General features: G+C 38.9%; 1 protein-coding gene across 1 annotated transcript in view; it reads left to right on the forward strand.

The window, feature by feature from the left end:
* NPHP3 (nephrocystin 3) overlaps positions 1-11827 on the forward strand; it is a 28394-nt gene extending 16567 nt beyond the window's left edge. The window contains exons 17-28 of the mRNA XM_010308591.2: positions 178-342; positions 857-954; positions 2275-2397; positions 2735-2924; positions 3067-3308; positions 3714-3789; positions 4937-5064; positions 7310-7550; positions 9488-9613; positions 10504-10619; positions 10826-11347; positions 11382-11827. Of these exons, the coding sequence (XP_010306893.2) occupies positions 178-342; positions 857-954; positions 2275-2397; positions 2735-2924; positions 3067-3308; positions 3714-3789; positions 4937-5064; positions 7310-7550; positions 9488-9613; positions 10504-10619; positions 10826-11006 (1686 nt within the window). The 3' untranslated portion in view covers positions 11007-11347; positions 11382-11827. The remainder of the gene's footprint in view (positions 1-177; positions 343-856; positions 955-2274; positions 2398-2734; positions 2925-3066; positions 3309-3713; positions 3790-4936; positions 5065-7309; positions 7551-9487; positions 9614-10503; positions 10620-10825; positions 11348-11381) is intronic.
* Positions 11828-12597: the final 770 nt, after the last annotated feature.

A 12597-nucleotide genomic window follows, 5' to 3' on the forward strand; every position in this document is an offset into this window, starting at 1 on the left:
CTGTTAGCACTGAGGATTGTTCTTTGAGGACAGAAGAGGGAAAGGGCTTGTGCAGACAGTGGTTTTTTGCTTGTGTTGTATCAAGTTATACACAGTGTTTTGCTTGGAATTTCAGTGTAACTAAGCTCTGCAGCAAATATTGCTAACTGTGTAAAATAATTTTTCTGCTTTATGTAGGTACTGTGTGTCATTGGTGTTAGCCACAATGGTGTGAGCGAGTCAGAGCTGATGGAACTTTATCCTGAACTGTCTTCTGCAGTGTTAGCCTCGCTCATTCACAGCCTGCACAAAATGTGTTTGCTGACATATGGCTGTGGTTTGCTCAAGTTCCAGCACCTCCAGGTAAATTTTGTAATTCTAAACACGTGCGAGTGAAACTCCACCCCCCAAGGCCCTACTTTTTTTAGATAAATTTTTTTGTTAACTAGGTAGATGGTGATATGTTTGTGTTTGTTCATCCATTTTTTTTAACATTGGGTGTGACGTTAGAGTCACCTTGAAAACTACTAGTGCTGTGATGCCACTATTGGTCAGTATTGTTCAGCAGTTGAAAACCTGGCATTTCAAACCTTCTAGAAATTTCTGATCTGTTAGCTGTTAACTCCATGGGTCCTAGAAAACACTGGTTCCACAAAACCCAAGCAGAATTGAAGGAGAAGGGAATATAGTCTGAATAACAAGAGCTTTGGTCTAAGAGAAGACAAACTGTAGTGCCTTTGTCATTGAAAGATTTTCAGTTCTACAACACAAGGCGTGGTTCATAAAGAAATCGTGCATAGTGCCCTGTTAAATATTATTAAGTGCACTTAATAAATATTAAATGCGTTCTCTTTCGCTCCATTATACTCTCTTTCAGGCTTGGGAGATGGTGAGACTAGAGTATATGGAAGAAGGTGACAATGTTATTTCTGCCTATAGACAAAAACTAGTGGAGTATTTCACCATGCAGCTAAGGTAGGTCAGAATTCCTCAAGGTGTGCTAATTGCAGTCTTTATGCCTCATGGATATTTTTGTTTTCTTCATACAGCTTATTTGGCTCAGTTTAGTAAATTATTATTGCAAAATAACTCTACAAAACCCTAGTTGTCAGTTTAGCAGTTTATTATTGATATCTTGCTTTTTAATCTTGGAAAAGATTGAGGACTATGGAGGGGAATGGGCATATAATAAAGTTATCATGTGAAAAGGTAGGGCATGAATTTATACCACATCAATTTTTTCATGGTAACTGACCCCATGTGGATTTTTAACTCCCAGCAAATGCTAGTGTGTGAGCTGGCACAGGCAGGACGCAGGAACAAGCGCAAAACCATGGATGAAATGCAAAGAGTAAATTTATTTTTGTTACCTTGCCAACCAGAGGATCCCTGGAGCAGCACCCAGACAGAGGCACACAAGTGGGAGCACAGGCACTGCAGAGCTCGGTCCTTGCTGGAGGATCACTGAACCTGCTGTTTTCACCTGTTTATCAGGGATTCCTGCAGGCGTAGTTACTGCTGTGCTTTGATCTTTCTCACAGCAGGGCAGGAATCTCCAGCTCGTTTGATAGGGTGCCTCTAAGTGTATCACAGGCCTGTGTTATCTAAACATGGATGTTGTACTTGTCAAACACAAAAGGCTAAACAACAATTAGTATGATATATGTGTTTTTTCGATACCCCAGCTGCAAGTCACTTGAGCGTGTTTACAGTCCTCCTTGCCAATCTTAGGTTATTTTCCCACAGCTAGGAAATTTGAGGTTGCTTGGAACTTGAAGAAGTAGCGGAAGACCGCTTGCATTCAGCAAGCAATTAGCACATACACAAGAGGAGGTCCAGTAGAACAGCCGAACAGCTACAAGTTCATACCCAGCTTGAAAACTAACTTACATTTACAGGCCTGAGTTAATGTGTCCCAGCTGTGGGCTACTGCTTACTGCTTCTCAGACCATCCACTGTTGGGCAGCAAAAAGCCAAGAGGGCCACAGGTTTCCAGGGGAAGGAGGCACAAAGGGACAGTGGGCTGCTGCAGGACTGAAATTCTGCTAGCAGGCACAGATTAGCCCATACAGGAGGGAGGAGCAGCTTCCTGTGGGGTACCTGGGGGGTTCCAGCGCCCTCTGGGGTGAAATTAAAATGAAAATGTGAGAAAATGGAGTACATAGGTCTTACAGTAGTCTGTCTGTTTAGACATGCAGGTATGTCAATTGTACGCTTGCCTAGTTTTCACATCAAATTGACAAGTTCTTTTAGGCCTCTCAGAGTTTTAATTTTGATTTGCTTTTCTTTCAATAGTCGAGACCGAGTGACTTGGAGAAGTGCAGATGAACTTCCCTGGCTCTTCCAGCAGCAGGGTGATAAGCAAAAGCTACGCAAGTGTCTTTTGAATCTCTTTGTATCCCAAAACCTTTACAAAAGGTACAAAGGTAGCCACTGCTTTGGCGGTATATACATTTCAAAGTAATTTTTGTCAATATATATCAGAAAATGACAGAGATTAAAGGAACTTAAATAGTAGAGGCTGAAATGCTAAATGCCATTGTCATATAAATAATCTATTTTTTCTATTCTGTTACACCTGGGGGTTGGTAAAGGAATAAATACAGCTGTTTCACAGTCTCTATGGATTGTCTCTGTAGATGCTGTAACGTAAAGACAACATTCATGCTTATGGCCCTTTTCTTCTAAGCTAGCATCAGTCTGAATAGAGGGGTATCAGAGATAAGATGAGCTTCTTATTTCCTTGTTAAAACAGGGGACATTTTGCAGAATTGCTGAGTTACTGGCAGCTGGTTGGGAAAGATAAGAGCTCTATGGCAGCTGAGTATTTTGACTCTCTGAAAGAATATGAAAAAAGCTGTGAGGGAGAGGAAAGTATGATCTGCCTGGCTGATCTTTATGAGACCCTGGGACGGTTTCTTAAGGACCTAGGTCTTCTCAGTCAGGTAAGTGCATTTAGAGATTGTTGTAACAGCAAGAAGGCAAATCAAGCAGAGCTCAGCGTGTGCTTTCTGTTGCAGTTGTTAAATTATTGTAGCATACAGGATGCTGCTGGCTGCTATCATATTCTGAACTTTGTTGTCACAGGCTGTAGCTCCTCTGCAGCGGTCTCTGGAGATTCGAGAGACTGCACTGGATCCAGACCACCCAAGGGTGGCGCAGTCACTCCACCAGCTAGCAGGAGTTTATGTTCAGTGGAAGAAGTTTGGAAATGCTGAACAGCTATATAAACAGGCACTGGAAATCTCTGAAAACGCTTATGGAGCTGAACATCCTCGGGTAGCCCGTGAACTTGATGCACTTGCAACCTTATATCAAAAGCAGAACAAGTAAGCTTAACTACACCGGTATTTTTCTTTTATGTGGAGGTGGTACAAAAATAACAGCAGAGATTTTCTTCCTGAAGCCAGAGTGTTTCTTCCGTTCTTTTTTTGAGTTTCATAAGTTCCAATGCAACCATGACCATCCCCTCTGTATTCCTGTAAGAGGCCACCCAGTAGGGGCCAACTTTTGTGCTTAGTTTAACAACAGACTTCTAGAGATAAAGGAGGAGCAGCATTGTCTGGCCCTAAGCATTTTAGATATTTTATCTTTGACAAAAAGTGTGATTTTTTTTTTTTCTCAAGATTCTTAAATTCTCCTCAAATTTGTACACTCAGGTAACTTAGAAGCTTTCCAAAATACTCACTGATGCTACATTTGGCATTCTTCTAACACTACAAATAACTTTTCAGATATGAACAAGCTGAGCAACTGAGGAAAAAGTCCTTCAAAATACGCCAAAAAGCAGCAAGGCGGAAAGGCAGTCTGGTAAGGAAATGCTTGATATTTAATAAAAGTGCAGGACATGTTGTGGCTCTGTGAAATAGATGATAAAGTGTGTCTGCAGAGCTGACAAAGCTCCAGTGCTTTTGATAATTGAGGGCATAGGTAGTGAAGTAGCCTAGCAGCAGCTTTGGTAACTGCCCTTTCAGCTCTGCTGGAAGTGCAGATGCATCAGTACAACTGGTATGGAGTTGAGAGAGGTGGAAAAGAGCTAAGTGGTTATATATGTTTTGGGGGTGCAGAATTACAATTGGCTGCCAGAGTGACAATGGAAAAAGGTGTTCTCCAGAATAACTGAGGCATTTATCCTACAAATACGAGTCAACACAGTGCTTACTGCAATGGATAATCCCAGTAATAATGTTAGGTGCCATACTGAGTTTTTCCCTATTTTTTCTTCTGTGTTTTTTCAGCTACAGAGTTCCTCTTGCCATTCTTGAGCTAAGGGTTTGTTTGTCATGTAGTGCCTGTACTGTAAGAGTTCAGCTAGTAACTGCAGAGCTCTAGTTGTAGCTCTAATGAAAGTAGTAAAAAGCCATAAAAATGTTACTATTTCCACAGTGCTTAAATACAAATGAATTTGGATCATGAAGATTTTGTCCGTTTCTGTAATGCATTCTGCTGCACAAGTATTTTTATTAAGACTGCAAAGATCAAGAATAGGTGGAGTGTGTAACAATAGCTGCAGTTTTTACTTGTAATTCACTTTGCATGTAAGCATTAGCTTGGCAGCCCATTTTACAAAGATCCATGTAAAGCCTTGAATAATACTTTATATGTATTATATTTATATATGGCATTTAGGATAGGAGATTAACTTTAAAATTAAGTTTTGATCTTACAAACCTAAGAGTTTGATCTGTATTGGTTATTAAACTGTGGAGTTTAAGCAAATTAGCACGTACGATACAGGGAAAACAGAGCTGTATGACAGCACAGTAACTTAAATTTCCTGGAAGCATTTTTGGTGAAATTCACTGTTAGACTGTAAATAAGCAGAATGTCTGCGCCATTTAGATTTAAAACAGAACTTAAGTAGGATTATTGGCACCAAACTGAGTGTTTTGATTTTCTGTCTTCAGTTGTACACTGTAATGGTAATTGGCTTACGTTACCTTGTCCTTTGCTGTAGTGTGGCTTTGCTCTCCTGCGTCAAAGAGCACTGCAACTGGAAGAGCTCACACTAGGCAAGGATACACCAGATAATGCTCGAACCCTCAATGAGCTTGGCGTCCTCTATTACCTGCAGAATAATCTTGAGTAAGTTGTTTTAATTGTGACACATCTACTGAGTGTTCTTAGAGATCTAAATGGAAACAAAGCATTGAGAGCTAGCATTAAGTGTAGACACATGATCAAATACTCATTATGGTGGCATCCTTGATTCATTCTACTAGTTTTTGTTTACTGTGAAATTCACTTATATTTTCTAGAGTTGATGCTGTTAACATGTGAGTATTTACCAAGTCAGTGCCTTTTCTGCATTCAGAATTGATGTTCCACAGCTAAATTTAACCTAGACTTTGTGGCAAATACCAATTGTCTCTGAAAATGTATGCCACCTCCACTCAGCTTCACTATTTTGTGACCCTCCTTTGTAGTGTTCATGCTTGAGCAGCAAGATTGTTGTTTTTCTGTGAAAAATACTCAAAATGCCAGTATTACAAGAAACCATGAGTTAAATATTCACTGTGCTTGTAATCCTCAGGCTCTTACCCTGCTGGCCTTTTCAAGGACAAAAGAGGACAGAGCAGCACAAAGGTGTTCTAAAAGCAGATAGAGATAAGCAGGGGTGTTGAACAGGAATAAAAGGTGCAGAACAGTTCTGATTGCATGGTTAGCCACTCTTGACATCAACTTCTCCAGTCCACAGAGTAGTCTAAAACTGTGTTGTGAGGGAATTGTAAAATTACCATAAATCTCACTCAACTGAATCTTCAGAGAAGAAAGTGCACAGCAAAAAAGAGTAAGTTCTGGAAGCAAAACCAGAGTAAGTTCTGGAAGTATGTTTACATTCTTCCTATATCTGATGTTTATGCCACCAGTAGTTGTTGGATAACGACAGAAGTGTATCGTAGTTTAGGATCTGCACACAGAATCTGTTCAATGCAGGACCTTTTCAGTGAAGGAATTGATTTTTAACAGTTGTTGGAAATGTGGGGGTTTTTGTCAGTTTACCCTCACGAAGTCACACCAAAGTGACTGATGATAGAGGAGCAACACCTATCTAATCTTATACAAAATCATTTTATATGCCACATTATTCATACGTAGTTCCTGTCCAACGCAACCTACTTCTAGAGTAACCGTATCTCCACTATTTCATAGGTGACCAAAAGTATAACCTTCGTTCTAGTGAGGGTTTAAGTCATTTTTTTTAATGGATACTGTGTCTCTGTTCTGAATCAGCAAGTCCAAGATTGAATTTTCTGATCATTTGATGCAGTTAGAATGAAATCAATGGCAAAAGAGTATGTTACTTTATTAGTTGTCATATGCTATATCACACATCATCCTCTAGCCCTTACATGGAGTGAACACCTTTTGACACTTGTCTAAGAGCTCCAGAATTGAACCTACAGTCCTATGTATAAATGGTCTTTTTTCTCTCTGATGCAAAATGGATTTTTCCAATTTACAAAGCTGACCTCTTGGGAAGAGTGTCACATAGAATTTGTGTGTATGTCAGGATGACAAACTGCCTAGTTATAATGGATACTGCCAGTACTATGTGGGGATCGCCCGTTGTTTGTGATAGAGGAACTGCTGTAAATCTATAATGGAATAGTAGTACGCTACTCTAGTGAGATAAAAATACACCCTTTTGATAGGGAAACGCTTGAACGGCAGCATCGCACAGAGTCTTTTCTACTTTGTCACTTCTAGACAGATTCTACTATGAGAATCTAGCTCATGACATATATAAAACCCATTCCAATCTCTCCTCCTTTGGTGTGAAAGCTGTCTGTTGAACCCTATATGTTTTATATTCTTTAAAGTTACTTGAAAAGTATGTGGTGTGTTCTGAACCTTTACCTCATGTTCCACGATTGCTTTATCTGTGGAACTACTTGACTACTATGAGGAGTTGCCCAGAAGTGAGTAGAATGTTTTGAATAAGGAAGGATGACTTGCATAACTGAAGATGTAGGTTGAGTTAGAGAAACGGGCAACTATGGGGTAGTGTAATGTTTGCTGAAATCTGCTAGACTGGCTTTTGAGTCCTTAACAGGGGAGATCCACGATTGCAGAGAAATATATTAACTAGCCCTCTATCTACATCCTTATGGTTAGCCTGCACAGCAGGGCTGTGTCTGGGATGTGTAGTTCCTCACTGCATAAATTAATTGCTGATCTGGCATTTGCTTATTCTGAGGCTAGTCCGTTATCAGATGTCAGTATCTGTGCAGTTTCCAAGGCTGAGTTTGTTCTGTTTCAAACAGCCACTTCAGCCTGTACAGATGTTACCAGCTTTAAAATACCGCTGAACGAATGTGTTTTGTAGGACAGCAGAGCTTTTCCTGAAGCGCTCCTTGGAAATGAGAGAGAGAGTCCTGGGACCCGACCACCCAGACTGCGCGCAGTCATTGAATAATCTGGCGGCCTTGTACAATGAGAAGAAGCACTATGACAAGGCAGAGGAACTCTACGAAAAAGCTTTAGATATCAGGAGGAGAGCGCTGGCTCCAGATCATCCCTCCTTGGCTTATACTGTGAAACACCTGGCAGTGCTGTACAAAAAGATGGTATGTATGAGCCTGTTACCTTTTCTCATCACCTAAATTAACTGTGATGCCTTGCATTGTTACAGTCTTTAATCCAACAGGAGCGGAGCATGGGCATTTTGTCCACTTCTGGTGGTCTACACACATGCGTAAAAGATGTAGTCAAGCGGCCTCAGTCTGCTTCCAAAAAGCCCAGTAGCTTTTTCAAAACACACTTTGTTTAAAGAAAAGCCATTTGTGAGTCATGTCTTCGGTGTCTTGTGTGCTTAGGATTCACCATGAAGAATTTCAGGTTTGGTTAAAAGCTGGCATTTTAGCTGCAGTGAGGGAAGCTCTTCCCAGCTGTATTTGACTTCTCCAGCTGTCTGCTATGTGACATCCACATGCAAGAGTTTGGTCAGATGTGCCTTGGTGGAAAAATCATGTTTTAGAGTGTAGGAGTAGTCCTCTTTACACAGTGACCTTGAACTATACAGTCAAATTGAGAGTAACTTGAAGGCTTATGAGGGAGTTTGATGCGGCTGAGCCACCTTCAGCTTCTGTTGATGCAGTGAAAGGTGAGAGTTATTCCCCTGCTAAATATACTACAGGGAGTAACTTTAACAGTAGCATAAACTTCTGCGTTTCATCATTTCAGAATGTTTTATGAATATTTGTGTTTGCAGATGGTCAAAGTAACCATTCGATATCATCAGTATAAGAGTCATGTAAGGGTTCCAGCTGTTGAACCAAGATCAAATTCAGAGGATGACAAGAATTTTTTCTTTTCACATTTTACCATTCTTCAAAGAAAAAAGCATCCTTGAAGATAATCCCTTGGATCAAATGCTCCTGTGTGTTTGCTCAATAACTGTTACTGCTATTCCATGCATGAAATTATTTTGGGTCACATATTCTCTGCCTGCTTCACTTTCTAATTTTGATGCTGCTAGAAACTGCAAAAGCACTCAATATTTGCATCAAACAGCTCTTTGCTGATTTGAAGGGGCATAAATTAAAATTCACGGTGAACTAGTGACACAGGGAAGAGTAGAGGAAGAGAAGGGACAGGAATCAGATGTAGAAAATGACAATTATTTACAGATAAGTAGTTTTTCTGGATGAATTGCTGATCATCTTCAAACTATGGCCTGGTGATGATTTGAAAAAATAAGCAGAAAATTTGATATGAATTTTGCAATTACAGTGAACCATTATAAAATGGAAGTTTGCTGTATTTAATTTCTAATTGCTATTAAATATGAAAATTTACATTTCAATAATAAAAGCCTAAGCATACTTCTGAAGTATATCCAGTTAACATGTGAGCAGATTCAAATTTGGAGGAAAAAAAGATTTGCTGGAAAAATAATCTACAGTAAAACTAGTTGGAATATGAGAGGAGTATTTTAGAGAAACCAAAGTCAAGAAGCCAAAGCCTCAGTATGGTGAATGGGAAGCAACAGCCACTTGAAATGGCATTGGACACTGCAGCTGTTCCAAAGATGGTGCGAACATCATTTAAGTAAGCAGAAAACTGCAGCTACGTTCCCATTCCCCTATCACCAGTAAAATTTAGGCCTTTTAGGACAATAAGTAAGCTCTGCTGTCATTTGTGGCAGGATGAGGAAATACAACTGGAGAAAACGATTTGGATAAAAGTATAACTGAAAATTCATTTTAACAGCCTTCTCAATAAGACACTTGTGGGGGAAAAAATGAAATTAAAAAAAGAAAGAAACAGACCTAGCTGTGAAACACATTAACTGGGAGTTGAATATGTGCAGTACTTTGGAAAATTAGGTGCTAATAAATATTCATGATAAACAATCTGTACAGAATATAACTATGAATTAACCAAAGTTAACCCTTATTCTGGAAACAGTTACATCTTCGCCAGGGTTTTTTGTTTCAAATAGATTTTACTGTTACCATGTTGACACAAGAGAACTGAATCAGTTTTTCCCTGTTACTTCTAGGGAAAACTTGACAAGGCTGTTCCTCTGTATGAACTAGCAGTTGAAATTCGACAGAAGTCATTTGGCCCAAAACACCCTAGCGTAGCAACTGCTTTGGTAAATCTGGCTGTTCTTTACTGTCAGATGGTAAGTTTTTCAAGTCTTAACGTGTTTATTATTCCTGTCTGAGACTTTTTTATGATTTGTACCTAAAGGATACCAAAGAAACTTGGTACCCATTTAAAAGGGAAATTCCTCATAAGACTTGCAAATTCTTAGGTTCCATTTTAAAAATTGAAAGGATGTTTGGCAATGAAAATGTATGCAGGGAACAGATAATTGCTATGATGGTATTTCACAAGGACACTTGGGCTAATGCTCTTTAGAGAATTCAAAATGCCCACGTGCTTTATAAGACTCGAGCTAGAGTACAGCTTTCCGCAATAGGGCAGTTATCACAGTGTGATGAAACACAGCTCCACGACTGACTCGGAGGGAAACGCAATCCTTTGAAATTTATGTCCGTGAATGAAGAGTGCTCACCTTGATCAGCTGCGACTCTGTGTAACTAAAAATCTGAGAAAGCTGTAGACTTTTTAGTCTACAACTAATATGAGATTCAAAGGAGATGCAATCAACTTACCAAACATCTTTCTTAGTATCGAGTGAGCTGTAGATTGTTTTCTTGTTTTATGTATTTCCACATATCTGATTTTAAACAGGCATTAAAGCTGCCTCAGGTAAAATTAAAGAGCATTTGGTAACTCAAAACTTTCAGGACTAAAATTTTCAAAACTGCCTAGGAAGTCCAGACCTTAATTGTTACAATAGTAGTGAGAATTGCATTTGCAAGTGCAAGCCAATTGCTTTGACAGTCTCAATTATCATCCTCATCTGTCAACACTATTGAGAACTCAAAACACCTTTCTAGTTAAATATGCATGACTTTGCAGCTAGGATGTGTTGATACTATGTTGGGAAAAAAGGATAGCAAATGTAATATACATCTGTAACAAACAACTTTCTACTACCCAAAGAAAAAGCAGATTGAAGCTTTACCTCTTTATGAACGTGCATTAAAGATTTATGAAGATAGCTTTGGTCACATGCATCCTCGTGTGGGGGAAACTCTGAAAAACTTGGCTGTGCTGAGGTAAGATTATATGTTTTAGCCCTATAAAAGCAAATTACTACAAAAATTACTGGATGAAACAAACCATCCTGGAGTTGTGTACTTACTAGGAAAGTAGAGAGCCCTTAAGTACACTTTGTTGCTAGCGTGGTGTGCATTTCAATTTAAATGAATTGAGAGACTTGTTTTATTTGCTTGTTTCAACTTTGGTTTACTCTTCTCCGAAGCTATGAAGGGGGAGACTTTGAGAAGGCGGCTGAACTTTACAAGAGAGCTATGGAAATAAAAGAGGCAGAGACTTTGTTGATAGGTGGAAAAGCAACTTCTCGACACTCATCGAGTGGAGATACGTTCAGCTTAAAAAGCGCATTAGCACCAAACATTTTCCTGGAACATGGACAAAGGTGATATGAACCTGCTCAAAGAAAAGGCAGTTTCTACTGATATTTTAAAGCAGACAGAAAATTATTATGAAAATCTATTTTTTCTTGGATAAGGTACTATTTTGGGATTGACACCTGTCATTCATGAATGACAAGGAAACAAATGTTTAAGCTTGAAATCCTTCCACGTTGACTTTGCAGACTGTATGGTACAAAGTGAGCTGCTTTTTTGTATATAGATACGTATATTAGTTACTAGCTCAAGTTATAGCTGATACCAAAACCATGTGGATTTGATACCTCTTAGCCTAAGGGCCAGGATTATAACAACTTAAGTTGAACCAATTGTATATACCCTATCAGGTAGTTCTTACTTCTATATTGTAATAGCCTGGCTTAGAGGATTGGTGTGGGTTTGTTTCATCACTCCTTTCTGCCTTTTCAAAAGCTTTTAAAGTTGTTTCTAAAGAGACAGTAATTTTGAAAAAGTCAAAATACTGTTCTACCTGAAGTCTGACCTGCTGGTTGATTTCAGCTTTAAGCAAACTTACATTCAAGGGACTTGTGCAAAAATAATTGGTTTCCTTGGGAAGCTAATATATCTAAATATATCATCATCTAGTTAACGCTGTTGTCAGATTCAACTTTGTTTAGTAAAAATACTTCCAGTGAGGAATCAGACTGAAGATGAATATGACCTGATTCCCTGTTGTTAAACCTTCAGCGATACTGTCACTATTTAATCTCATTGAACCCCTTAAAGTACAAAAATCTTTGTATTTAGCTGGAAAAACCTAGCGATGCAAAAGAGTTTGCCATCAAATAAAGAGACGCTAATCAAATCTACCTGCTTGTTGTATTTCCTAATACCCAGTCATCTGGAAGAATCAATTCAAAATCCGTTCTCATTCAGTGCATAAATCCATGAATCATTTAAATACATTCTAAAAATAATTTTTATAAAAAATTGGATGTAAGTGAAAAATTAATTGAAACTTCACTACAATGTTTCAGAGACAACTGATTAAATAAATCTTTACATCTGGTTTGAAAAATGTAAATGTCCTTTACCTGAAAGGGGTACTTACCTTCCACAGTCTCTTTTTCCCTTTTAGAGTTAAAGATAACCCCTTTCAGCCCTTGTTCTGGTTAGAAGGAATTTAATATTGTGATAAGACTGTAACTTGGCCACAGTATATAAAACTGATAGAACAAATGCACAACCCAAATTTTATTTTTAAGATTTGGGGAAAAAAAAAAAAGCTCCCGAAGGCATTACAATACAGCAACAAGAGTTGACACTCTGTAATAGCGCTCTGGATATTTTCCTCTTACTTCGGAAGCAACATTGTTACCAAGTAAGGATGGGCTAAAAGAAGAAAACAAACGTAAACACCCAAAAAAGCCCCCAAACCCCTCAATCTTCCAGCTTGTGTGTGTTTCTGTTGCCTACTCTCCTCAGACCTGGCAATCCCCTCCTCTAAAGCCAGTGTTACAAATTATCAGATGTCTGATCTAGCTTGTCACTTCTGTTCTGATTCTAACAGGTATGATACATCTTGCTCTCTATATAGTTTACCTTAACATTGCCAGTTTAAATAAGAAGGTACTTTCTA

Source organism: Balearica regulorum, chromosome 2, assembly GCF_011004875.1.
Source record: "Balearica regulorum gibbericeps isolate bBalReg1 chromosome 2, bBalReg1.pri, whole genome shotgun sequence".
Classification (NCBI taxonomy): Eukaryota; Metazoa; Chordata; class Aves; order Gruiformes; family Gruidae; genus Balearica; species Balearica regulorum.